This window comes from Eschrichtius robustus, chromosome 12, assembly GCF_028021215.1.
Source record: "Eschrichtius robustus isolate mEscRob2 chromosome 12, mEscRob2.pri, whole genome shotgun sequence".
NCBI classification, from domain to species: domain Eukaryota; kingdom Metazoa; phylum Chordata; class Mammalia; order Artiodactyla; family Eschrichtiidae; genus Eschrichtius; species Eschrichtius robustus.
In genome coordinates, this window is record NC_090835.1 from 76,338,676 (window position 1) to 76,365,599 (window position 26,924).

At 55.9% G+C, this 26,924-nt stretch overlaps 2 protein-coding genes across 7 annotated transcripts; one reads left to right on the forward strand and one right to left on the reverse strand.

Annotated features, from left to right (window-relative positions):
• Positions 1-830: 830 nt before the first annotated feature.
• On the forward strand, positions 831-21,366 carry ABCC10 (ATP binding cassette subfamily C member 10). 4 transcript variants are annotated; one of them, XM_068558208.1, is made up of 22 exons: positions 831-910; positions 1,282-1,453; positions 4,237-5,455; positions 6,622-6,849; positions 7,490-7,646; positions 7,875-7,984; positions 10,033-10,112; positions 10,738-10,909; positions 12,305-12,403; positions 12,823-13,012; positions 13,750-13,827; positions 13,982-14,176; positions 14,623-14,776; positions 14,970-15,159; positions 16,882-17,225; positions 17,543-17,712; positions 18,223-18,383; positions 18,672-18,925; positions 19,856-20,001; positions 20,099-20,196; positions 20,443-20,555; positions 20,881-21,366. In XM_068558208.1, exons 2-22 carry the CDS (start codon positions 1,293-1,295, stop codon positions 21,032-21,034), a joined length of 4,473 nt encoding a protein of 1,490 aa, XP_068414309.1. In that variant the 5' UTR covers positions 831-910; positions 1,282-1,292; the 3' UTR covers positions 21,035-21,366. The 4 variants fall into 4 exon arrangements, with proteins under 4 accessions (XP_068414309.1, XP_068414308.1, XP_068414312.1 ...); XM_068558207.1 differs by having other exon boundaries at positions 879-1,035; XM_068558210.1 differs by lacking the exon at positions 831-910 and having other exon boundaries at positions 1,395-1,453; positions 5,327-5,455.
• Positions 21,367-21,486: 120 nt separating this feature from the next.
• DLK2 (delta like non-canonical Notch ligand 2) lies at positions 21,487-25,237 on the reverse strand. 3 transcript variants are annotated; one of them, XM_068558453.1, is made up of 5 exons: positions 25,162-25,237; positions 24,823-24,886; positions 23,704-23,813; positions 23,075-23,129; positions 21,487-22,222 (listed from the first exon to the last, which is right to left on the reverse strand). In XM_068558453.1, the coding sequence occupies exons 1-5, from the start codon at positions 25,235-25,237 to the stop codon at positions 21,487-21,489; spliced, it is 1,041 nt and encodes a 346-aa protein (XP_068414554.1). The 3 variants fall into 3 exon arrangements, with proteins under 3 accessions (XP_068414554.1, XP_068414553.1, XP_068414552.1); XM_068558452.1 differs by having other exon boundaries at positions 23,075-23,219; positions 23,701-23,813; XM_068558451.1 differs by having other exon boundaries at positions 23,075-23,219; positions 23,683-23,813.
• Between the last annotated feature and the right edge of the window lie 1,687 nt (positions 25,238-26,924).

The window sequence follows — 26,924 nt, forward strand, 5'->3', positions numbered from 1 at the left end:
TGACTTACAATGCTGTGTTAGGACCATTAACTTCTGACATTAGAGAGTCTAATGAGAGGCTTCTTACTGAGATTAAATGGGATAATCATAGTTATTTGTTGAGCTACTTTTCTTTGGGTGCTGCACATACTTGTGTCAGATGTATACCAATACCATGCCCCTTAAACAAATAATAAAACTAAGATGCAGAAGTAACTTGCCTAAGATCACACTGCTAAAAATTGGTGGGGTCAGGATTCAAACTGAGGTCCATTGAACTAAAAGCTTATGTTCTTCCACTGCTTCCCTAAAAGATTTATTTATTGCGTTACTATTCTAAGCAAGGCACTTGCACTTAGCACTGTAAATTAATTACTCAACTCTCTCAACACTACTCTGGTAGTGGTGTTATTGCCCCCTTTGTAATGACAAAGAAGCTAAGGTTCCTAGACGTTAGGCAACTTCCCCAAGGCCATACAGCCTTGGAGTAAGGAAAGAAATGGTTCAAGTGTCCGTAAGCGGCAAGGGCTCGCGTGTTTGGCTTCCCATCGCTGTAAGCTGTAAGAATTAGAATGCAATGCATGTGCCTGCTAGTAAACAGTAAACAGATGGGAGCGAGTACTCTACGTGAGAGTGTACGGCTGACGCTGCATTAGAGCTGAGATCAGTGCATTTGCAAGTGTCCTGAGAGGCAGCGTAAGCGCGCCATAACACAAGGGGCTCGCCTCCATAGAGAGAGAGGGAGGGGGAGGGGGAGGCGGAGGGGAGGGAGAGATGCGCACGCGCACAGAAGCCCTGCAAATTTTGGGAGGTCATCCCGCCTCTAGGGGGTGCCACGCGAGCCTGGTCAGGGTCCCAAGCCGGCAGCACGCTCTTTCGCTTCCACCAGTGCTGAGGATCTCGGGATCCGGTGGGAAAACAGCTTCTTCAGGTGAGAGGTTCCAGATCTCTGGGGGCGGGGACGCAGGGAGTGGGAAAAGCGGAGTCCGGCTAGGTGACCAGTCCAGAAAGCCGCCTGCTCCTGGGAGCCAAACCAACTCCCTTTCTACCGCTGAGGTAACGCAAGAACGGGCGGTGTCTGGTTTCGGAGCGGCAGCAAGGGAAGGTCCCGCTTCGTGGGCGGGGTTGAAGGCGGGGAGGTCCGGCAGGGGACGCGCTGTCACTCTGGCTCCATCCCCGCTTCCTGGTCAGCGTCCCGCCCCCTCGGGTGCCGGCTCCCTGCCTGCGCCTAGCACTTGGAACGCGGATTCCTCTCTCTCTGGGAGGGTCCTTCCCTCCCTCCACCCTCTGCTTTCTCCTCAGGTGAGGCCTCCATGGAGCGGTTCCTGGCCCAGTTGTGCGGCACCAGCGCGTTGCAGCCGCTGCCTGTGTGGGAGGGGGACACCACCGGCCACTGCTTCACCCAGCTGGTGCTCAGCGCCCTGCCCCAAGCGCTCCTCGCTGTGCTCAGTGCCTGCCACTGGGGCAACCCGAGGTGGGTAGAGACGGGTGCAAGACATCTGTCCTTGTGTTCTTGCAGACCTCACTCGAAACCCACATCTCCGCCGAAGTGTAACCGAAATAGTGAGATCTCTGGAGTAGGGGGCAAAGTAGAATAAAATGTGGGCGTAACCGCTTTGCAGCAGTGTGGCTGTTTGGGGGCAAGTTACCTGGCTTCCCTGAGCCTCGTAACATTGTTGGGAGATTTAAATTAGATAATGCATTTAAGCATATAGTGCAGTGCCTGGCACATTTTTAAAGGCCTGATGCATGGTAGAAATCATCACTTTTGTAGATTTTCAGATGCGCAAACACAGTTGTCATGAATTGGAGGCAAAAGTGGGTGAGCAATGTTTTTAAGCCAAAAAGGTTAACGTGTGCCGAAGATGTTGGACCAGTTTCTCACCACTTCCATCTAGGAAACCTCAGTGGTTCTAGGCTAAGAAAAGCATATGTACTCGTTGGAGAGGAAGCAGTCGGTAGAAGAGAAGAGCAAAATCAGAACCTTAATCCTTCCTGAATTTGGGGCTATAAGGTGTAGGTGCTAAACTCACCTTGATTTTGTACTTAGTTCCTGTATGTCTAGATATGGCTAAAGTTAATCTCACTCTGGCTACTGATAAGGCAGGAGGAATGTCTGGTCTGTCTTTGGGAGTCCCTAGTCTAATGGGCAGACTATGTCCTTACCTAAGATGAGTTAGAGGATGATGAATCCCTTCCTTGTGTAGGAGAGGCTTCAGAATTGCTTGGTCTGGGAGGAATCCTGATTCGTCTCTTATGCAGAGACGAAAGTCTGGAGAGGGTTAGTCAGTCAGCACAGAGTGACACTGACTAACTCAGAAGGATTATCTGTGTTCAGAGGAGTATCTTTTAAAAGTTGGCCTAGTCCTTTGGGAACTCGCAGTGTTAGGAGAAGGCAAGAAAGACCAACATGTAATCCACAGAAATTGTGGTTATCTCACTTCATTTAACAGATTTTTGCAAGTTGCTGTAAAGGTTTAGAGAGATCCAGAATCTCAGACAGGAAAGGACCTCAGAGGGCTTTGGGTCCAGACTCCTCACTGCTCACTGTGCTGATGAGGAAAATGAGATGCAGAGAAGGAAAGAGTCTTGCCTGAGTTCATAAGACTGGTTAATGGCCAGCTTGGAGCCAGTGTACCAGCCTCCAAGGGCTCACAATGTTCTTCTGTCCCCATGTCTTAGAAAAAAGAATTATTGAAGGTTGACTTTTATCTGAATATAAACCCCTCCATATAACTGATCACTGAATTTTTTAAAGGAAACCCAAAACATTTTAACCTACAATTAAAATTTTCAGTAACCCAGCCCTGCCAACGACAAAAGGAATACAGATTTGTATGTTTTTATATGAACCTCTTCTTATATGAACCTTCAAGGTGTTCTGATATGTACTGTTGCAGGTGTGTTTTCCTGCACTTGATTTTTTTAAAAATTAATTAATTAATTATTGGCTGCATTGGGTCTTCATTGCTGCGCGTGGGCTTTCTCTAATTGCAGCGAGCGGGGGTACTCTTCATTGTGGTGCGCGGGCTTCTCACTGCAGTGACTTCTCTTGTCGCGGAGCACAGGCTGTAGGCACGCGGGCTTCAGTAGTTGTGGCACGCGGGCTCAGTAGTTGTGGCTCGCGGGCTCTAGAACACAGGCTCAGTAGTTGTGGTGCACGGGCTTAGTTGCTCTGTGGCATATGGGATCTTCCCGGACCAGGGCTCGAACCCATGTCCCCTGCATTGGCAGGCGGATTCTTAACCACTGTGCCACCAGGGAATTCCCCTGTACTTGATTTTTAATGCAGGCAGATAACCCTTTTGTTTATTAAAAACGTTTTTTGCAAGCCAAGATGATACAAACAAAACTGAAAAGAGGTTTTTCTTCAGCTAATGGAGTCACAAAAATGATCCACACCATCTTCTACAGCCATTGGAGAAACAGAGAGTATAATATTCTGAGGCTTCAGAAAATTTAGACTATAGTGTTAGTGTATAGAAGCTGTATGTAAGTCAAATTTTTATCCATCTAATAGTGCTTCGGATGAATTTAAGGGTTATTTTATGTAGATACTTTTGTAAAAATGAAAACTCGTCTCTTAGTTGTTATCTGTAGGAAAATTTAGGTTTTTGGGGGTTTTTTTGTTTGTTTTTTGGGTTTTTTTGTAATTAAGGTCTTCATGTTCCGTACAACCTTAACTCAGAATTTTTTTTTTTTTTAATTTTTTTAATTTATTATTTATTTATTATTTTTTATTTTTGGCTGTGTTGGGTCTTCGTTTCTGTGCGAGGGCTTTCTCCAGTTGCGGCGAGTGGGGGCCACTCTTCATCGCGGTGCGCGGGCCTCTCACTATCGCGGCCTCTCTTGTTGCGGAGCAGAGGCTCCAGACGCTCAGGCTCAGTAGTTGTGGCTCACGGGCCCAGTTGCTCCGCGGCATGTGGGATCTTCCCAGACCAGGGCTCGAACCCGTGTCCCCTGCATTGGCAGGCAGATTCTCAACCACTGCGCCACCAGGGAAGCCCAGAATTTTTTATTTCTGTGGCAAAAGAATGACGAGAAATGGTATAGGTAGATTAGAAAAATGGGTTAGGTTAATCCAGGAAGATTTCCTGGGAGACAAGGCCCTGAGTTCCAGAGTAAAATGGGATGGAAATAAGGTATACAGGCAGGAAAGGGAGTTGATTCCCTCTGGGTAAGTGAGTTACTGGAGGTATGTCTGGGCCCTGAGTCAGCCCCGATATGCCTCCTTTTCTCTTTTCCCCTTGTCCCCAGGAATCCAGGTTACATCCCACGCTGCAGTCCTGGCTGGCGGGTCCGACTTGCAGCCTCCTTCGTGCTCTCCATTGTTCCACTGCTAGACCTCTTTCCAGTCGTTTTGCCACCAGGGGCAGGCCCAGGGCCCATAGGGCTAGAGGTGCTGGCCGGGGGCGTGTCAGCTGTGGCCTGGATCAGCCACAGCCTGGCCCTGTGGGTGTTGGCTCATTCCCCTCATGGCCGCTCCCGGGGGCCCTTGGCCTTGACTCTGACTGCCTTCCTGCCAGCCCCAGCCCTAGTGCTGACCCTGCTATGGCACTGCCAGCGAGGCACACTTCTGCCTCCACTTCTCCCAGGGCCCCTCTCCCGCCTATGCCTTCTCATCCTGCAGCTGGCTGCACTCTTGGCCTATGGACTGGGCTGGGCAGTCCCTGGGCGGCCACAGGAACCCTGGGCCCAGGAGCCCCTCCTCTCCGAGGGACAGGAACCCGAGGTAGCTGAAGATGGGGAGAGCTGGCTGTCACGCTTTTCCTATGCCTGGCTGGCACCATTGCTGGCCCGTGGGGCCCGTGGAGAGCTCCGGCAGCCCCAGGACACTTGCCGCCTCCCCGACAGGCTGCACCCAACCTACCTAGCCCGTGTCTTCCAGGCACAATGGCAGGAGGGGGCCCGAATGTGGAGGGCCCTGTATGGGGCCTTGGGGCAGCGCTACCTGGCACTTGGACTGCTTAAGCTGGTGGGGACCATGCTGGGATTCTCAGGACCCTTGCTACTGTCCCTACTGGTGGGCTTCCTGGAGGAGGGGCAGGAGCCACTAAGCAATGGCCTGCTCTATGCCCTGGGGCTGGCCGGTGGGGCCGTTCTGGGCGCCGTGCTGCAGAATCAGTATGGGTATGAGGTGCGGAAGGTGACACTTCAGGCACGGGGGGCTGTGCTGAACATCCTGTACCGAAAGGCTTTACAGCTGGGGCCCAGACGCCCTCCTTCTGGGGAGGTCCTGAACCTACTAGGCACCGACTCTGAGCGGCTGCTCAACTTTGCTGGGAGCTTCCATGAGGCCTGGGGCCTGCCCCTGCAGCTGGCCATTACCCTCTACCTGCTGCACCAGCAGGTGGATGTGGCCTTCGTGGGTGGTCTGATCCTGGCACTGCTGCTGGTTCCCGTCAACAAAGTGATTGCCACCCGAATCATGGCCAGCAACCAGGAGATGCTACAGCACAAGGATGCGCGGGTTAAGGTGAGGGGCCTCTTGGGGTCCCTCAGTCATCCAGAGTCCCCAGGTCCCAGCATCCTGGTCCCCAGGTCCTCCCATGCACTGTGCCTGAGAGAGTGAGTGTGATCTAGAGGTTAAGAGCTCAGGCTGGAGAAAAACAGACATGGGTTCACATCCCAACCCTACCACTTACTAATTTAATCACTTCAGACAAGTCACTTAACCTCTTTGGGACTCCACTTCCTCATCTGTAAAACAAGGATAATAATAGCTTGCCTCATAACATAGTTGGAGGATCGTATGAGATACTGCTTGGCAAGTGCCAGTCACAAAGTAAGCACTAAGTAAGTGTAGCCTGTTAGTAATATTATAGTATTAGCTCATGCAGCCCTAAGAGCAACCCTAGGAGGTAGGAAGTAACCTGTCTGGGGCCAAATGGGATTTTAGTGTTAGAGCCAGGACCCAATCTCCCACCTCCTCATCTCAGGCACAGAGCATCCCACAACCGCATGTGAAGAGGCCTAGGAGAACCCCAGCTACCTCTTAGGGGTGGGTTGTGGGGAAAGGAGTAGGTCTCTCTCCTGCCTGGGCCAACTCTAGTTGTGAGGGTCTGGCTGGGTCAGTTCTGGGTTGTGCAGTGATTGTGGTACCTTTACAGAGGCGATGGTGGGCTTAGGGGTCCGTATAGCGTAGTTGTCAACCTCTTACTGGAGTAGCTCCGAGTGCTAATGGGGAGGGGGGTGTCTCTGAAAGCTGGTTATGGCATGAGGCCTTTTTCCCTACCCATGACAGCTATAGACTAGTCTCCAGGGCCACCTGGGAAGGCTCCCAGTGCCTCCCTGGCTTGCAGGCTGGGGATGTTTGAATGTTAGGATACAAGGAGTTCCTCTGGCCCTTGCCTGTCTTGCCTGGCCCTGTCATCTGCCTGACCCTGGGCTGTGGTGTGCCTTCCTACACCTGTATACTCCTATAGGAATAGTTCCTATACCACCCGACCCCCCCCCCCTTTACTTTCCACCGCTTCATCTAGGAAGGTGGGAGGATTCCAGCTCCAACCTGCCCCCAGCTGGAGCATATGGGGGCTCAGAATACTTGACATCTTGTGCCAGGAGCCTGGGGGAGACTGAGCAGAGGACAACACACGTGAGCAGTGTCTCCACTTTGTACTGCTCTCTTGTCCCCACCCCTAGCTCGTGACAGAGCTGCTGAGTGGCATTCGTGTCATCAAGTTCTTCGGGTGGGAGCAGGCGCTGGGGGCCCGTGTAGAGGCCTGCCGAGCTCGAGAGCTGGGGCGACTCTGGGTCATCAAGTACCTGGATGCAGCCTGTGTGTACCTGTGGGCTGCCCTGCCAGTCGTCATCTCCATCGTCATCTTCATCACCTACGTCCTCATGGGGCACCAGCTCACTGCCACCAAGGTGAGGACCAGGAGGGGAGGGGACGGCTGTAGGAATGCATGGGAGAGAAGCAGCAGCACGGAGACTGCAGTGGAGTGAGGGGTGGACTGGGGCCCTCAGTGCTGGCTGGGAAGGAGGGATGGAGGGTCCCTGGCTGCCTTATCCTTTCCCAACCGAGGAGAAATTCTCTGAAGGGACCCTTCATCTGGGGCCTCAGATATATAACCCTTCCCTCTGCGAAGGAATTCCTTTTTTTCCTCTCCTCTTCCTCTCCTACTTCGGGTTAGGTCCCCTTATCCTCATTCTGATGGCCTTGGAGGAAAAGGTCACGATCCAGTGCAAGGTGGATCCAGTGCTGGGTATAGCCAAGTGATGTTGCTACTTGGAAATTCTGAGAAGGTCTCAGAGTGAGCTAGGTGTTTGTGCTTATCAGGGAGCAACCTGGATCCCTGGAGGAGTATCTGGAATTTCTGGGATTCTTGGACTGGCCACCTCTGCCACCTCTAACCCAAGATTGTCCAGCTACCTCCTCAGTTTTGCTGCTGCCCTGTTTTCCCCTCCACAGACCTGTCTGCAGGGCCACCCATAGAGCAGGCCTTCAGATAATTCCCGAGCTTCAGGTGATGCTCCAACCCTTCCCCCCACCTTCGACCCCACTTAGGTGTTCACGGCCCTGGCACTGGTGCACATGCTTATTCTTCCCCTCAACAACTTCCCTTGGGTGATCAATGGCCTCCTGGAGGCCAAAGTGTCCCTGGACCGGATCCAGCGTTTCCTCGACCTTCCCAACCACAGCCCCCAGGCCTACTACAGCCCAGGTAATGGGAAGCTGGAGGGCAGAACCTGGCACAGGGGAGGAGGGAACTGTAGCCACTTGGTTGCTGTACACAGATGCTGCCAAGAGGAGCCAGAGGCAGCAGAATTTAGGCGGGGCAGGTGGCCATTTCCTGGGGGAGAATCCTCAGACCAAGACTGAGGCTGCATTAGCCCTGGGCAGGTAGATTGTGGATTAGAAGCCCCAGCTGAGTGGCTTCTTCCTTGTTCAGATCCTCCGACAGAGCCATCTACAGCCTTGGAGCTACATGAAGCCCTCTTCTCCTGGGACCCAGTTGGAACCAGCCAGGAGACCTTCATCAGTCACCTCGAAGTGAAGAAGGTTGGTTGGTTAGACGCCCTAGTAGAAGCGCCAGACTAACGAGGGACATGCAAGCTCAGTGACCGACAAACAAGGACAGAGCCAATCATAGCAAGATGGCCCCGTGGCTCTAATTACTGAGGGAAGGACCAGAGAGGTTTCGGTGAGCAGGTTCTCATTGGAGAGGAGATGATACCTTATCTCTGAATGTCAGTTTTCTAACACACAGCCGCTTCAGAGCAGTCACATCTCTCCCTGGTCACCAGACCATTCACATCTACCCAGTCCAGTCCAACAATTGCATTTTTCTCTCCGTGTCCCTCAGGGGCCGTCAAGTTCAGAACAGACCCCAGAATTTATCCAGCATCTTCCCCAGGCTAGGGACCTCCGGGAGAGGCCCAGCAGCCCCTTCTCAGAAGGATTTTGCAAATGGTATAGATAATCCTCTATTTAGCCTGGTGAAAAGGAATCACACCCTGTGACTCACACCCTGGCATACATCATCAAAGAAGCACTTGAAAGAACATTCCTGGCAGGACGGCAGCTCCTTTTCACCGAGTCCTGAGTTTTCACTCTCCCCTGACCCATGTCCAACCCTTTGCCCCACAGCTCAACCCAGCGTTCTCCAGTGGAGCCTGAACCGCCTCTGCCGCATTTGGCTCATGTTTCTGGCTTGGGCTGAATGTTTTGTTTTTCCTCTTAGTTCAGGCAAGACAAGGCTGGAATTTTTGAAAGGAATTTTACTAATGTGTCAGTTGGGGCTTTTTTGGATATAAGTCATAGAAACCCACTGGAGCTAGCTTAAGCCAACAAGAATTTGTAAGAAGGATATAGAGATGAATTGCGGAATCCACAGGCAGGCACGTGGGCAGATCTCAGCAGCAGCCCAGAGCCAGGCCTCGACTCGCCGAGCTGCTCCTTCCGTCTGCTTCTCTTTCTGTATCTGCATCATTCTTCTCTCTCTGTGAACCTGCTCTCCACTGAGCAGAAGACAGGCCTGCAGAGAGCCCTTCCACTTACAGGCCACAGCCAGGAAGAGGGAGGCTTCCCAAGGAAGGGTCTCAGGTTGGTCTGGTGTCCACTCGAAGATAGGCTAACCCTGGCTGGCAGTGTGGGACATCACAGACAGAGCTGCTAGGAGCCCCACCTGTTTCTATGGAAGGAGTTTTTTTCCGTTGTGTACAATGAGATAGCTCCATGAATGTATGTTACAACTAAGCAAGGAAGGGAGCACAGAGAATTTTAAACTGCAAATCACAGAAATGGGTACCTGTGCAAAACATTGTTTTTGCCCTGAGCTATTAGAAATCTAGCTGCAGGGACTTCCCAGGTGGCGCAGTGGCTAAGAATCTGCCTGCCAGTGCAGGGGGCACGGGTTCAAGCCCTGGTCCAGGAAGATCCCACATGCCGTGGAGCAACTAAGCCCGTGCGCCACAACTACTGAACCTGCTCTCTACAGCCCGCGAGCCACAACTACTGAGCCTGCAAGCCACAACTACTGAAGCCCACACGCCTAGAGCCCATGCTCCGCAACAAGAGAAGCCACCGCAATGAGAAGCTCGCGCAGCACAACGAAGAGTAGCCCCCCCTCACCGCAACTAGAGAAAGCGCAAGCACAGCAACGAAGACCCAACGCAGCCAAAAACAAATAAATAAATTTATTAAAAAAAAGAAAGAAAAAAAAAGAAATCTAGCTGCAGGTGGAGTTAGCCAGCCCAGCATCCAGGCCCCAAAGCCTGGAGTCCTTCCTTCCCCTCACCCCATCCTGGGTCGCCTGCCTCAGAGCTTTCCTTGCAAGTTCTCGGGCAGTTTTCCTCCCATGTTCTCTGGCACACTGCTGCTCTCCAAAGACCCTTCACACAGTGAAGCTGATGCTTCTCTGAGCGGAGAGTAAAACACCCTACTCCCCTGGGGCCACACAGCATCTGTCACTGAGGCACAGCTCAGCCTGTGGGGTGGAGAATTCTTTCCCTCCAGGCTAACTGGGGCCTAGAGAGAAGCCTCCATGGGATGATTGCTATCCCAGGGCCTCAGGAGGGAGACCTGACATTTGTGTGGCTTCCTTGCAGGGTATGCTGGTGGGCATCGTGGGGAAGGTGGGCTGCGGGAAGAGCTCACTGCTGGCTGCCATCGCGGGAGAGCTGCACAGGTAAGCAACTTCCAGCGCCCCGTGTCTTCAGCACTGCCCTTCGTCAGCACTTTCCTGGCTCCTGCTACATGGTGGACACCTTTTTAGAGGCCACAGGATGCCAGGATGAGCAAGACATGGTCCCTTTCTTGGGAGAGTTTTCAGTCTGTAAAGGGGAAGGAAGTGAAAGTGGGTTCTCAAAACCATCACCACAGAGTGTTAGAAGTGCTGTAATAGTGAGTGAAGAAATAAATGGAAACAGCCGGCATCAGCTGCTCTTTCAGAAAGTGTGCTTGTGCACGGGAGGGATCCAGAGAGGAGCAGAGGTGTGAGGGAGGGCCTTATTTCATGGTGAGAATGAATGAGTGCAGGGTGGTGGCCACACTCTCTTCTGAGCACCTCGACATATAACAGCTGCTTGGCTGCAGCCAAAGAGCAATTTCTTCCCTTCCCAGTCCAGAGTGAGCCTCCAGCCTCATTAGGACCCCTCGACCTCAGTGGCTGCCAATCTAGAGAGCCATGTGACATGGAGCGGGACCCCGTGTAAAAGACAGCAATCTGGAGAGGCTTCTGAGAGGCAGGGGCTGAGCAGGAAGGGGACCAGCGGGGAGCCAGCCTCCCATGCTGCTGGCCTGGCTCTCTGCAGGCAGCGTGGGCGGGTGGCAGTGTGGAGGCTGTCCAAAGGCTTTGGCCTGGCCACCCAGGAACCCTGGATCCAGTTTGCCACCATCCGAGACAACATCCTCTTTGGGAAGACGTTTGATGCCCAGCTGTACAAGGAAGTGCTGGAAGCCTGTGCCCTCGACGATGACCTCAGCGTGAGTGCCTGGCCGCCCACTTCCCCGCGTCCCTAACACCGCAGGTCAGAGACTTGCTTCTCTGGGAAGGGGTTGCTTGTACTCAGGCATCATTTACCCAGGACTGGCCATCAGGCTTTGGTCCTCCCAGAGTGTCCAGCTTCTGCACAGGGCCTGGGGGTGGGTGGTGGAGACTGGGTGTTCCACACAGCAGCCGTGGGAACCCTGCAGCCTCTGGGACTAGGGGAGGGTTTCCTCTGAGGCTTAGCTCTCTGTAGGTCTGGCTAATGGTTCTGATTCAAGAGGCCTTCTCCCACCTCCCACTGGAAGAGTCAAGGTTATTCTAGAGAAGTCTGGCAAGCCCATCAGACCACCCCCCCACATCCAGAATGCTAAATTTAAGGGGGATGAGAGTCCAGCTTTCTCCCGTGACTTTCCCCCCCAACCCCCGTATCCCCTGCAGGACTGTCATCAGCACTACCCTGTCCAGGTAGATGTGGAACTTCCCAGGAAAGGAGGACCTTTGACTCCAACCATGGAGCATCTTATGTCCACTTACCATTTCTTTCTACATCAGGCATTTCCCAAATGTCTCCTGGGTACAGGGAACTGTTCTGGGTACTAAGAAAAGAAATGAATCACAAAGCTTTTCCCTCAGGGGAGCCACCATCTGGTCGACCACAGGTGCTTCCTCTGGTACGGGGACCCCTTAGCTAAGGAGACCTCTCCCGAGGCCACAGGGTACCTCTTCCACGGCTCGGGATACCTTCCTTCTCTAAAAACCTAGGAAAGTTTCACCTTGAATTTGGCCATCTTCATCCTTGCCTGTTAAAAAGGCAGGGTAGTGAGTGTGACGGAGTGGTTAAGAATCTACATTCGTGTCCTGCCCTTTACTAGCTGTGGAATGACCTTGGGCAGGGTACTTGCTCTGAGCTTTGGTCTCATCTGTGAAAATGAAATAACACCAACTTCATAAGGTTGCCGTGGGGGTCAGATGAGATGATGCCTGTAATGTGCTCAGCACATAGAAAGTGTTCAACAGGGGACTTCCCTGGCAGTCCAGTTGTTAAGACTCCGCGCTTCCACTGCAGGAGCCACGGGTTTGATCCCAGGTCGGGGAACTAAGATTCTGCATGCTGCGTGGCGCAGCCAGAAAAACAAAAAACAAAAAAAGGAAAGCTTATTAAAAATTCCTCAAGAAAAAAAAAAAGAAAAGAAAAACGTGTTCAACAAATGCTCGTTTTTGTTGGAGTTGTGGTTTGTCCCCTCTGGCTCACATACCCCAAATTCAAGTCCAGTCTCCTCAAGCTCCCTGGCTCTCTGACCCCCGCCATCTTTTCCCTGCAGAGGGGTAGGAAATGGGGTGGAAAGTACTGGGGAGCTCGCTGACCAATGCTGCGGGGCCTGTCCTGTCAGATCCTGCCTGCTGGGGACCAGACAGAGGTGGGGGAGAAGGGTGTGACCCTCAGCGGGGGACAGCGTGCCCGGATTGCCCTTGCTCGTGCCGTCTACCAGGTAAGTTGAAGATGGGGGAGTCCGGAGCCTCGGGAGCTTGGCTGGGGAGGGGGCAGTGTGGGGATATTTTCATCGGCATCCGGTTTCTTCCCTCCCCCCTGCATGCTCCTAAGGTGTTGGTCCCTTGGCCATCCCATCCCCCTTTTGTAGATTGAAGGCAGAATTAAAGGCCCTTTAAAAAGCATTATGTGGCTTGAGGCACTGGGACCCAGCAAAGCTGAGCACTGGTCCTGGGGCACTGGCCTTGCGTGACTGGAGGGAAGTCCACCCTCTGGTGTCACCACCTTCTTTACTGCTGTAGGGGTAGCCCCAGAGTTCCTCTCAACCGTATTCCCGGATGGCCTCAAGATCACGTCCTAGGAGAGGTCTGGGTTCTGGCCAAAGGACTTGGTACCCATGGTGCCCCCACCTCTCCCTAGGAAAAGGAGCTCTATCTCCTCGATGACCCTCTGGCCGCTGTGGATGCGGACGTGGCCAACCACCTGCTGCACAGGTGCATCCTGGGAGTGCTGAGCCACACCACGCGGCTGCTGTGCACCCACCGCACCGAGTACCTGGAGAGGGCTGACGTGGTGCTGCTCATGGAGGCTGGGCGCCTCGTCCAGGCTGGTAATGTGGGCCACCAGGGTGGGAGCCCGGCTGAGTGAGGGAGCCATCTGCTCGGGTCCGACGGATGGATTGTCAAGTGCAGACTCTGCCACCCCCTCTGTGTGTGATCCGGGCCCCGTCATACTTCCGTCTAGTGGGAGACCCTCTTCTGCCTTCACAAAACTGGTGTGAGGAACAGAGAGCAGGAGGGAAAGGAGCCTGTGGCTTTGTGACGCAGGCTTTGTGACTGGGAGCTCTGGGAACTTACAGGCCCAGTATCTCAGAGAACAGTTTGATGTCCTTGGAGAAAGGAAAGCAGTCAGGTTTAGAACAATCATTTTATTTAAAAACAAATAAACAGAAACTCTGATGGATTATTATCCAGAGGGACATGACCACTGGCACATTCACTGGAGAGAAACAGGAGCAAATGAGGCTCCAGCAGCGTGTTAGGAGTTCCAGGAAGCATGAGGAGAAAGCCCAGCAGTAGTGAGAGGTGCCTCTGGACAGGGTTCTCACAGGTGGCCGTGACTCTCCTCCCAGGGGTGAACATTTTCTGTCTGTGCTGATCGGACTCCAGACACAGAGGGATGGACTTGATGGTCCTGCTCAGGGTCTGTGGGTCCAGGGCACAGCCCTGCTAGGGTAGGTCAGGGAGGGGGTCCAAAGAGCATGGGAGGTGGATTGGCTCACATGTTTAGAAAGGCATAGAATATACCCAGAAGAGCCCCCTCCTAATCTCTCCTGCTGCCTTCCAGGGCCCCCCTCTGAGATCCTGCCATTGGTACAAGCTGCCCCCAAAGCCTGGGCTGAGGATGGACAAGAGTCTGACCCAGGTACGGCCCGGGGTGAGAGGAAAGAGGCTGCTCTTCGCCACCACACTTGAAGGGAGATGTTTCTAGGAAGCTTGCCTGCCCCTGAAAACACTAAGGTTTTCAACTGTCATCCTGCAAGCTTAATCCCCCCCGCCCACCTCTCTGATTCTCACAGTCACAGCCCAATCAGTACAGAACCCAGAGAAAACAAAGGAGGGGCTGGAGGTGGAGGAGAGCACGTCTGGCCGCCTGCTGCAGGAAGAAAGCAAGAAGGAGGGCGCCGTGGCCTTCCACGTGTACCGCGCATACTGGAGGGCCATGGGCTGGGGCCTGGCCCTCGCCATCCTCTTCTCTCTGCTCCTCATGCAAGGTAGGAGTAAACCCTGCAGGCCTTCATCCCACCCACAGCCCTGTCGCCTAGGTCCCCATCACATCCATCACCTTGTACTAATCATTACAAAGCCCAGACACTCACCATGTGTGGGCGACAGCTGGGACAAGGGACATGTCCCCGATTCTGAGGGTCCCAGGGACCGGGGGCGGGGGGGGAGCGGGGGTGCTCCGTAGCCATCTTCTGATCTGCCCCCAAGGCTGTCTCCCGTTCTGCAGATTCAAGATCACGCTCTCCCCAGAGCTGAAGGGTGATGGGCCCAGGAAGGAAGTGCACACTGGGGAGGACATGGGGTGGGGACAAGGTGGGGAGGGCTGGGGGTGAAGGAGGGTAGAAACCAGAGTCGAGAGCAGAGGAAGGGGGTGTCTGAATAGAAAGAAGAAGATGAGCTGTCTGGCAGCTTTCTCCTTCCCATCCCCACCCAGCAACCAGGAACTCGGCTGACTGGTGGCTCTCCCACTGGATCTCTCAGCTGGAGGCTGCCAAGAATAGCTCCCAGGAGGCGCCAGCTCCCAGCAGCCTGGGCTCCGCAGGGCCACTGTCTGCCCAGTTGCTCTCTTTCTCCCCCGGAAGCCTCTAGTGAGTGGCTGGGGCCAGGAGCAGGCCTGGGGCTCTCAGAGTGGTTGCCAGGCAGGGAGTGAGTTGGGGGGCTGGTGCTCCAGGGCCTGTGTCTCCTGGAGGGTGGGGAGCAGTGGCGTTGGGGGGGGCGTGGGGAAGGGACCCCTGAGTGGCCCCACTTTTGGTTACCCACAGCCCCCTCCCCACCACCCAGCACCTCAGTGTTCCCACTGCCCAAAGCTGCCCCCAATGGCTCCTCAGACATCCGTTTTTACCTCACCGTGTATGCGGCCATTGCTGGCGTCAACTCCCTCTGCACCCTTCTCCGGGCAGTGCTCTTTGCAGCGGGCACCCTCCGAGCAGCTGCCACCCTGCACCGCCGCCTGCTGAGTCGAGTCCTCATGGTGAGGGGATGGGAGGGTGGGGGTGGCATGGGGGGCCCTTCCCGGTACCTGGGCTCCATCAGGGGCCCATCCCCCCTCCTGGTCCTCAGGAGAAAACAGCACCTCACAGATGCGTGCAGCACTTGAGACCTGGAGAGGCCAAGAGCAGAGCAGCTGCCTGGGTTCAAACCCAATTACTTAGGCCTATAGCTTTCTCATCTATAAAGTGGGGAGAAGAGAATCTTCCTCAGGTTTACTTCCGTTTTTTACTTCAGGCGCAGAGGACTGAGTTAATCACCCCTTAGTTCATGTGAGATCCCTTTTTAATTTTATGTATTGATCCATTCCTATTTATCTGCAAACCCTGTTTTCATTTCCTCTCCTTTCCTTGATAAGCAGCCATACTAGGTGTGTTTAATATGTATCTTTTTGGCTTTTTGCAAAATGCCTGTGTTTTGTGTGCACATAGTTTTATAAATGACATTCCTTTTCTCACAGTTTTTATTTAGAGCTCTTCTAAGGTCCATCCCTGTTGCTGTGTGTATATATAGTCTGTTGCTTGCCCCATAGGTCATTATGAGGATTAATCAGTACATCGAAAGTGCTTAGGGTAGTTGCCTGGCATATACTAAGTGCCCAATTAGCAATTATTATTAACGATGTTGTTATTATTACGAAGCTCTTTTTTTGTCTGTTATCTTATTAGGGCCTCATTATAACCCTGTGAGATGGGTACTATTATCATCATTTTACAGATGAGGAAACAGGCTCTGAGAGTGTGTGCAACCTGGGCAAGGCTAGTTCTGTGGCCGTGAACCCAGGACATGTGGGTCTTTCCGTTGCCTCTCCGGGAGCAGCTGCCCACTGTCTGCCCACATCTTCAGGCTGTGAAGGAATTAATTTCTCATAAGCTGGCTTTAGGAAATGCTTCAGCAAGTCTTTTGACCTAGTGTCCTGCCTTAAGATAGGACTGATCCCCAAGTAAAGGCAGAGAGTTGGGGGACAGGGAAGGCGGGGAAAGGGAAAGGGTCTTTGAGACCGTACCTCCCAGTAGTAAGTAGTCTAAATAGCTAGCAGTTACCAAGCACCTGCTCCGTGGCAGGCAGACCCTGCTAAGCTCCTGACTGCTGTCTACGTGGCTTCAATCCTGCTGTCAGCCCCGGGAGGTGCAGTTTCATTACTACTATGCCCCTTTTTGAGATGAGGGACAGGGGCCTTGAGGAGATGAAGCCCCCTTACCTGGGGTCTCACATCTGGTAAGTGGCAGGGCTGGAATCCAAGAAGCAGTCTGACTCCAGAGCCTGAGCGCTTGACCATGGGATAGTATGGACTTTGACCGCTGCCCTCACCACTCTGTCCTGCCACGGGCAATCAGGGTGTTCCTCCTAACATCTAACTAAATCTCACTCATGGCCTGAAGACTCCATCTTCTGGAAAGAGATTAGCTACCTGCCCTTGAAAGGGGGGGTAGGCATGTCTAGCACAGAAGTAGAGGGGTGGCCAGCCTGACCTCTCAGGGTCCCCACTAGCCAGAGGGATGGGAGAGACTCTCTCTTTCCCACGTGGGGTATTCTTCCTCTGAGCTCCTCCAGCCCCCGCTCAGTGCCCCCAAACTCTGGGGACACTTTACTCCTTTCCTACTCTCTACCTTGGGCCTTTCTCCCCAGCCCACCTCCCCCGGGGGCTGCCTCCACGGCTTCTCCGCTGGCCCCTGCCCTGGCCCACCCACACCCCTTCTCCCAGGCGCCAGTGACTTTCTTCGACTCCACGCCCACGGGCCGGGTCCTCAACCGCTTTTCCTCCGACGTGGCCTGTGCGGATGACAGCCTGCCCTTCATCCTCAACATCCTCCTGGCCAACGCGGCAGGCCTGCTGGGCCTTCTGGCTGTGCTGGGCTCTGGCCTGCCCTGGCTGCTGCTGCTGCTGCCGCCTTTGAGCCTCATCCACTATCGCGTGCAGCGCCACTACAGGGCCTCCTCGAGGGAGCTGCGGCGCCTGGGCAGCCTCACCCTGTCTCCTCTCTACACCCACCTGGCCGACACCTTGGCCGGCCTCCCTGTGCTCCGGGCCACCGGCACCACCCACAGGTGTGTGAGGTCCGCCTCCTCCAACCAGTGCGAGGGGGGTGAGGTGCTGGGGGGAGGGGGGAAGAGGGACCCCTGAGAAGAAGGGGGGCGGGTCTCAGTCTCCTGAGAAGGGAAGGGTGGGTGAGGGCATAGGGGGAAGAGGAAAGAAACAGAAAAGGGGGAGAGTGACGCTGAGCAGACCCCTACAGGAGAGCACATTGGCTCCTGCGTACCACTGAGGTGCGGCCTGTGGGCGTGCAGGTCAGCTCCGAGGAGGAGGCATTCTATGGGCAGGGAGTCTGGACGGGTCGGTGCAGCTGTGGCGTGGCCTCCCCCAGGTTTGAGGAGGAGAACCAGAGACTCCTGGAGCTAAACCAGAGGTGCCAGTTTGCTGCCAGCGCCACGATGCAGTGGCTGGACATTCGGCTACAGTTCATGGGGGCCGCAGTGGTCAGCGCCATCGCAGGCATCGCCCTGGTGCAGCACCAGCAGGGCCTCGCCAACCCAGGTGCCGCCCCGGGACCCTTCACTCTCACTTCAGAAGTGTGTTATTCCCAGCACCTGCCCCAGACCTCTCCCTGCACTGCCCCCCGCCGCCTCCAGCCCCAAGCATTTTCACCTCCCAACCAGGGTTCCCTGTGAGGATGTGCTGTAATTCTCATCACCCGCATTTTAGAGTTGAGGAAACTTGAGTCTCAAGGAGTCACTCACCCTGGTGGTCGTGGATCTGGGACTAGTCAAGTCTTCTGATCTCCACCCCTCCCTGCTCACCCGTCCTCAGCACTTAGCAACCGGCCCTAGCCCCGCTGCCTTCCACCCGTCCTCCCTCGTAGCCTTTCCACTCTGCTGCAGCCAGCCTCCTGTGGGCCTGGTCTGGCTCCTGCATCTTCCTCCTTCAGTGCCAGCTTCCTCTAAATGCCCACGGTCCACAGCTCAGGGTTCGCCCGTTCTGCCCAGCCATCCCCACGCACATCCCAGCGTCCAAGCCTCCCCTGGCAATTGTGTTCCCTTCCCCCAGGACTCGTGGGCCTGTCACTGTCCTACGCCCTGTCCCTGACGGGCCTGCTCTCCGGCTTGGTGAGCAGCTTCACACAGACAGAAGCCATGCTGGTGAGCGTCGAGCGGCTGGAGGAATACTCCTGTGACCTGCCCCAGGAGCCCCAGGGCCAGCGGCCGCAGGTAGCCTGCGCCCTCACCCCAGCCTGGGTGCTAGAACCCTGAAGGATCCTTCTGATGGCCCCAGTCTCTCCCCCAGTTCCTTTCCTTGTGCCCCTCACCATTTTTCTCAGCTCCTGTACCATCCCCTGTGATCTCCCTGATTTTTGTGTCCATCCCCCCATCAGTCCTCGTTTCCCCCACCTCTACTCTCACAGCATCTATCCCTCATTCCTCTCCCTTCCTTCCACTTTCTTCATTCCTCCCCATCTCACCCATCTCCCTCCCTCTCCCACCCACGGACCCCACCAGCTGGGCATTGGCTGGCTGAGCCAGGGGAGCGTGGAGTTCCAGGATGTGGTGTTGGTGTACCGGCCAGGGCTGCCCAATGCCCTGGATGGGGTGACCTTCTGCGTACAACCTGGAGAGAAGCTGGGCATCGTGGGCCGCACGGGCTCTGGCAAGTCTTCCCTGTTGTTGGTGCTCTTTCGGCTGCTAGAGCCCAGTTCTGGGCGAGTGCTGCTGGACGGCGTGGACACCAGCCAGCTGGAGCTGGCCGAGCTCAGGTCTGGGGGAGGGAGGAGAGGGGACCAGACTACTGGCACTTAGAGGAAGGCCCAGTTAGGAAGGCTTTATATAAACTCAGGGCAGACAGGGTTGATCAGGAGGTGAGACGGAGGATGGGACAAGCAGGCGAGGATAGTGAGCTGCCAGTGCTCAGGTCAGGGTTCATAGCTGTGGTCCTAAGGTTTTCACCTTCCCAGGTTCACCTTGTGCTTCCCAGCATACACCTTCCACTCTAGACCACCAGTCACTGCCTCCTGAGTCAGAGCCTCCCAGGTGCTGTGACCTCGGGCTTGGCAGGCGGCGCTTGGGACAGCTGGAGACCTGGGCCAGTTGCCTCTGGCCACAAGGGGTCTCATCTGGAGCTAAACACCCCTCCCAACCACGTTGCCCTAGTATCATTTTTTCTGAGTTCCATGACATGGAAAAAGGTAGGGATGCTCTGTCCTAAAGCCCATTACTGATCCCAGGCCCTGGCCCTGGCCTTCCTGCCTTCTCTTCTAACCTGTGGTGGCCATGGGTTGACCACATGGCTCCTCAGGACCCAATTTCAGGCCCACTTCCAACCTTGAAGCATCCCCTACCCAGTCATTCCTTGGTCCCCTCTGGTCATTCCTTGCCATCCACTGCTGTCCCGTGATTGGAGTCAGTGCCATACGGTTTAGCTCATGCTTGTTCTGTTTTGCCCCTCAGTGAGATGTAATTTCCTTAAGGGCAGAGTCTAGGCCTTTGGTTTCTTTGGAATTCCTTATAGCACTGGCACAGTTCTAGGTACATGGCTGACCAAGCGGGGAACAGGATGGGGGTGATGTTCAGGTCTTACCCCCAAGCTTTTCTGAAGGGCTGGACCTATAGCTAAAACCTGTGCTGGGAGCAGAAGTGGCCACATCTCCAGCCAAGACCCCATGTCCTGTCCCCTTCTCATCCCCCAGATCCCAGCTGGCTATCATCCCCCAGGAGCCCTTTTTGTTCAGTGGAACTGTTCGGGAAAACCTGGACCCCCGGGGTCTGTATGAGGACAGGGCCCTGTGGCAGGCCCTGGAGCAGTGCCACCTGAGTGAGGTGATCATATCTATGGGTGAGTTCTAGGTCCTGTCCTGCATGGTGGCAGGAGTGAGCAGGGAGGGGGCTGAGGGAGGCTCAGAACCCAGGAGTGAAGATGCTGTGCTTTTCAGGTGGTCTGGATGGTGAACTGGGCGAGGGGGGCCGGAGCTTATCTCTGGGGCAGAGGCAGCTGCTGTGTCTGGCCAGGGCTCTCCTCACAGATGCCAAGGTAAGACCAGAGGAAGGGACATTCGAGAGGGCCAGGAAGAAGGCAGGGGACATGTGAGGGGTGGGGGGTGAGGAAGTGGACTGGGGAGAGGTCTCAAGGGACCTAGTTAGTTTTTCTTTTAGAGCTGGAGGTGGGGAGCTGTGGGCTGGCCTGCGCCAGACCAGGAGGTGGGGGCTGGGGCTTATGTAGCAGCCACGGCTGACCTTCTTCTCCCTCCTCCCCCCTCATCCTCTCCACGTGGTCCAGATCTTGTGTATCGACGAGGCCACAGCAAGCGTGGACCAGAAGACAGACCAGCTGCTCCAGCAGACCATCTGTAAACGCTTTGCCAACAAGACAGTGCTGACCATCGCCCACAGGTGTGTAGGCATCCAGAGTGAGAATCTAATCAGGGCCTAAGGTGTCATGGACCCATAGCCGCCCTTCCTTTCAGGAACCCCAGGGGTCAGGGCTCTAGAGATTCCAACCCCTATGAATCTCAGCTCCGTGTTCTCCAGGCACCAACCCAGGCCCTTTGTAGCGCATTGTCTGAGGGAGCCTGCAGCCCCTCCCCTAGCACAGAGCCAGGGGCTGAAGCCTGTGGGGCAGGCTGGTGCTGTCCAGAGGAGAAGAGGAGGGAAAGCAGGTCAGCTTTCTCTAGGGCGTTGTCCTCCATCCCCACGCTGACCACCCTCTCCCACGCAGGCTCAACACGATCCTGAACTCGGACCGGGTGCTGGTGCTGCAAGCCGGGAGGGTGGCGGAGCTGGACTCCCCCGCCGTCCTGCGCAGCCAGCCCCACTCACTGTTCCAGCAGCTGCTGCAGAGCAGCCAGCAGGGAGCCCGCTCTTCTCCCTGAGGGCCCCGAGTCCCCGCCCCACAGGGCCTCCCTCTGTCCTACCCACTGCTGCCTGGCACAGGGGGGCCTGCCGCTTGTTTACACCCCTCTGTGGCTCTACCTCTCTCTCACCTCCGCAGAGGGGAAAAGGGTACCCTGGGTTCCTCTTTACAAACCACTCCTTCTCGGGGGCAGTGTCCCGCGGCTTCCCCAGAAGCAGGCCTCTGCTCTGGCCCTCTTGCATCTGGGACTCCAGGCGGATTTTTTCTGGCAAAGGAGCCCACATGCACTTCCATAGTTGTATTTGATAAAATTCCCATCTTACACTCTGTGTATTAAAAAAAATAATATTTCTGGCATGAGGCTGAGGTCCCTCAGTGTTGTGTACTCCAGCTGAGGGGTGGCGAGAAAGGGCCAATCCAGTCTGAGTGGCAGAGGAGGTGAAGGAGCGGGCAGGAAAGCCCCCACCGCCATCACAGTGCTGTGGTCTTCCCAGGCTCAGGGGGCAAGTCAGGCGGCAGGGGGAGCCCTGCCGACAGCATGCTAACCTGACACTCCTGGTCCTGGCGCGCCGGGGCATAGTGTGGGGCAGGGTAGCAACAGGGTCCAGGGGGGCAGACACCCCGGCGCCAGGCCCTCAGGGTCAGCAACACCGTGGACAGGACCAGAGCAGCAGTGACAGCCCCAAACAGCACCACGGCCACCAGGCTAGACTCGCCCAGCCTGGCCTCTTGCCTCCGCACTACCTCCTTCACGGAGATGCGCAGCAGACCAGCGCCCCCGCTGTGGGGAACAGGCCCCGTGGCAGGTACCACCACAGCTGAGGTGGGCCCTGGGGGGATGTCCGCTATGGTGGCGGGATCTGGGACGGGTAAGACTAGCTCACAAGTCTTGCCACCATAGCCACTTGGGCAGAGACAGTCAAAGTCGTGGACCCGGTCCCGACAGCGGGCCCCTCTCTGGCATGGGCGGCTGGCACAGTCATCCAGGTTGATGGTGCAGAAGCGCCCAGCAAAGCCCTCAGGGCAGAGGCAGGAGAAGCGGTTGATGCCGTCCAGGCAGGTGGCGCCGTTAGCACAAGGCCGCATCAGACAGTCGTCCACGTTCACCTCGCAGCGGGCACCCACAAAGCCCGCCAAGCAGCGGCATGTGAAGTTGAGGGCAAAGCCCTGGTCGTCCTGGCACTGCCCGCCATTCCGGCACGGGGAGCTGAGTGGGGTGGGAGAGGGCATTTTACCGACTGCCATCTGCAGGGTAGCCCAGGTCGACATCCTGATCACTGCCACCACTACCACCCCCCTTCTAGCTATGTCACCTTGAGCCACTTTTCTGTGAGCCTCAAATGCCTCATTTTAAAAATAGGATTAGAGGAATTCCCTGGCGATCTGGTGGTTAGGACTCTGTGCTTTCACTGCCAAGGGCCTGTGTTCGATCCCTGGTTGAGGAACTAAGATCCCACAAGCTGCACAGCACGGCCAACAAATAAATAAAGAAATTTTAAAATAAATAAGTTTTTAAAAAAATAAAAATGGGATAAGAGCAGTACCCAGCTTCCCAAATGGTAAGGGTTAGATGAGATAATCCAGGGTCAAGCAGGTAGCAGAGGGCCTGGCCCCAAAGCAAGGCTCAAGGCAAGTGTACAATTATTATCCACGCAGGCTCTCGGGCTTAAGGTGGAAATGAGGAAGAGTCCAGACCTGTAGGCCATTTCCCCATTCACCACGAGGCATAAGGCTGCCGCGTGGAACAACTTTAGGGGCTGCATGCCACCCTTCCTGGGAGGATGAGGGGAGTCCTAGGCCCTCAGCCTCCCCACCCAGGGGAGTCACACATTGATGTGTTACACCTCCAGCCTCTATAGATTTTTGTTGTTGGAGAAATGGTTCACATGGTACCAAAAAAGTTGAGAAACCCTACGGATACTCTGACAGACTGGATTTTATCTTCGAGTACCCCCGTGTGGGACTTCTGACCGTCAGCCCTAACACTGCCCCACCATCCTCTCAACAGTCCTCTCTCCTCCATCACCAGATCCTCATCTAACCTGGAGCCAGCACTCACCCTGCCTGCTCACAGGGTCCGGCCTTGCGCTCACAGTCACGCCCGTGGAAGCCCGGTGGGCACACACAGTGGTACTTGCCGCCCCCATCATATACGCACTGGCCTCCGTTCCGGCAGGGGGACTGTGTGGTACAGATGTGCTCATCTGGAGAGGAGACCAGGAGGGCTCGGAGTTAGCCCCTCGTGTCTGGCACCCAGACCTGCCCAGGCCCCACCCAAAGCTCTGTGGGTGTGGCTCATACTACAATCCCAGCCTGGGCTGGTACAGTGTAGTGGGGGAAAACAACACTGAGTTTGGAGTCGGGAGGCACTCAGCCCTGGCCCTGTTAGTCTGTCTCAAAGTGCCTTTGGGCAAGTTGTATCTTGTCTGTAGATCTCAGTTTCCTCATCTGTAATATGAGTACAGTTTTCCGTAGGTGTCTTGCCTACCACATGGGGTTGTGTTTAGGACCAGTTCAGACAACAGATAGGTATAAAGTCTAAAATTATAAGCTACCATATATTTTCGGGTTTGAGCCAGACACAAGAGGCGCTCAATAAATAAGGATGGATGTTCTCCTAAGACACATGGGGTCCCCAGACAACAGCTACCCTCGCTACTCCCCTACCTTTGTCACAGAACTTGCCTGCCCAGCCACTGTGACAGATGCACTGCCAGGGCTGGTGGCAGGTACCATGCTGGCAGCCAGGCATCCTCACACAGCGCTCACAGTGCAGCCCCTCCCAGCCTGGGTCACACCTGATGGGGAGAAGCACAGGGTCAGGGCTCTGGGTAGAAGGATGTGAAGAAATGCAGGAGGCAAGATCAGAGCTTCTAGGAAACAGACCAATATGACAGCCCCCAAGGGAAAGCAGGCCTATCCCAGGTTGATACAGGGCTGTGCAGGGTCACGGGACACATATATGGTATCAGACCATCAGACACTAGCATTCAAGTCCTGGTTCTGCACTTTGTCTAACCTTTCTGAGCCTCAAGTTTTTTCATCTGTAAACTGGGGATACACCTGGCAGGGATGTGTTGAGGAGGAAATTACGATGATGTCTGTAAGTGCCCCCAGCACCACTCCCGGCATGTCTGAGGTGCTTAGAAACATTTTTAAAAAAAGAGTGACCTTGAAAGGTCATGAGGACTATCTTCCTACCCTGATTCCAGGGCAAAGGCCTGCTCTACTTCGGAGAGTCCCAAGCACCCTCAGCCCCTCCAGGACCTTGCCCTGTCAGCTCATTTCCTTATGACCAGACACGCTTTCCTCCTGCTGCAGAATTTGCCCAACCCCACCCCACTGAGTCAATTACTCAAATTCATCAGAAAAGACTCTCATAAGCGCTTCTCCCCAGTAACCCTTGCAACAGCCTTTCTTTTCCAGGCTAAACCAATTCTCTTTATGTGTTTCCTTTATCTCCCCTTTTCCTTATGGCTCCCACTCTCCACACTCCCTCAAGCTTCGGGTCTTTCTCCTGGTATCTTGAAGAGGAATGTTGCAGAATACCTGGTTGGGAGAGTGAAGTGGGGAGCCATAAGCTAGAAGAAGCAAAGGAGAGGCAAGGCAAAGGGGAACTGGGGAGGGGTAAGCACAGGGTGAGGGGCTGGCCTTCGGCTCTGTGTGCCATGTGCACGAGGGGATGGGGAGACAGCAGTAGAGTCTTAAGCCCCTAAACATTCTGCTCTGGGGCTTGAGCTGGTTGTGGGTGTGGAGGCCTGGGAAGTGTGGAGCACAGCGTTTGGGAGCACGTGCTTGGAGAGGTACCTGCAGGAGCCATCAGGCGCACAGCAGCCATGGGCCAGGTCACAGTGGGAGCTGCAGTCATCAGCTGCAAGAGATTGATGTGAGAGGGGTGAGCCTGGGGTCAGCGTTCAGCTGCCTGAGATGCGGGGCTAGGGAGAGGATGCAAGGTCCCAGTAATTGGGTGGACTCAGCTCTGGGACAGGGAAGAACAGAGACTCATCCCATTCCAAAGGGATGTCCTGGGTGTCGCCAACCCCGCGGGTCGGAGCGCCTGCAGTGCCATCTCTGGCCGGCAGAGGTCAACGTGCAAGCGAGGGACAGCCGGACAGGGCCGCGACCTGAGCCCAGGGGAGCGCTCACCTCGGGCAGGCTTTACGGGTGCCCCCAGGATGCACAACAGGCACACGAGATGTAGGCAGCGGCAGCCGCTGGGCATGGTCAGCGCCGGCCCCGGGAGGGACAGACGGACCGAGGGACGTGCGGACACCTGTGGGACGGCACGGGCTGGGAGGCGGCCGGACGCGGAGATAGCGGCACAGATTCCGGTTCCGAGTGATACGAGCCGAGAGGGGAGAGGGGCGTCCAGACAGAAAAAATCGGTGGGGGCAGCGGAGGGCGGGGGCTGGGAAGGTCTGAGCAGACGAGGGGATTGGAGACAGGAACCGGGAGCGGGCTCTGTAGGAAGAAGGTGAAGGATGGGCAGCGCAGAGCGAGGTCAGGACACTGGAAGGGCCGGGGAACGCAGTCGGACGGAGGGGGACAGGGAACAGCGCCGAGGGGCGTCCTCGAGCACGGGGGCGACGCGGGGGCTGGTTCTCGGCAGCGAGCAGTCTCTGCCTCCCACCTCCGACTCCCCGCAGGACTTGCTCCCGCATCCCCTTCCTACCTCCGCGGCACTCGGCTCGGCCGCGGCGCAGGGCCTGGGCACCCCAGAGCGCCCCCAGCCCAGCGCGCCCCTGCCCTCGCGCTCCTCACCTCGGGCTGGGAGGCGGCGCGCCCCGGGTCGCAGAGCGAGGCCGGATCCGACGGACTCAGACGAGGGGCTGGGCCGGGGCGCTGGGCCGCCCCTAGCGGGTCGCGGGGCCGGGCTCCCAGGCGGCTGCCAGGCGAGCCAGCGCTGGGGAATCTGGGGCTCAAGGCGACCCCGAGCGGCGGCGGCGGCGGCTCTTCGCACGCGCTCAGGCCGCCTGCCAGGTGCGGCGTGTGCCGGCGGAGCCCGCCTCCCCCCTCCCCTCCCGGGCCGCAGCCGGCCCGCCCCCCACCCGCCCGCGCCCGGCGCCCGGCGCCCGGCGCCCGTCGCCCACCCCCGGCGACGCACCACGCACGCCCGCCCCGGCGCTCACCCTTCCTCTGGGCCTCGCGCTCTCCTGGGACCCCACCCTCCGCAGCCGCCCGACCTCTCCGCACCTCGCTCTCTCTGATGGGAGGAGGAAATTATGGGAGTCTAAATGGGAGCAGACTGTAAAGGGTCGGCCAAATGTGCGCAGCCGTTATCCTCCATCTCACATCTCAGCGTTCGTGACCCGCACTGCTCACCCCACGCCCCACCTCTGCTCTCACCAGCCCGCTTCCCATCACGCTTCTCATATATATCCCATGCACATTCAGGGCATACTTGCCGCTCCTGGCCCTCCTCCTGTCACCAGCCTCCTCCATTTGTAAATCCTACATCACCTGCTTAATCTGTCTGCTCCCCTCCTCCTCCGCCCCGTCCGCTTCTTTCCCCCCTCATTGCCATCCACAACCTTCCAGGATCGATCCGTGCCTAAGTATTAGCCTGGCCCACTCACCCACCCACTCCATCCCTCCTTCCGTCACGTCTGTCTTTCCTACCCCACTACTTTCGTGACCACTACTGGGAAGCTTCCCTGAACTGGGAACGCCCCTGATTTTGTAAATGTGCCCCCCAAGTTCCCACCTGTGTACCCCGGATAACATCCATTCTTGACCTCAGGCTAATCGTCGACTGCCCAAACCCAGAGCTCAGACTGAGAGAGTTATGTAGGGGGAGTGAGGGAGCTCTATCCCTCCAGGCTAATGGCTCAGAGATATCTGTTCGAGGCAGAGGCAAGGGCAGGAAACCGTTTCTTGTTTGCGCAAGGCAAGAGGGCAGAGATCAGCAC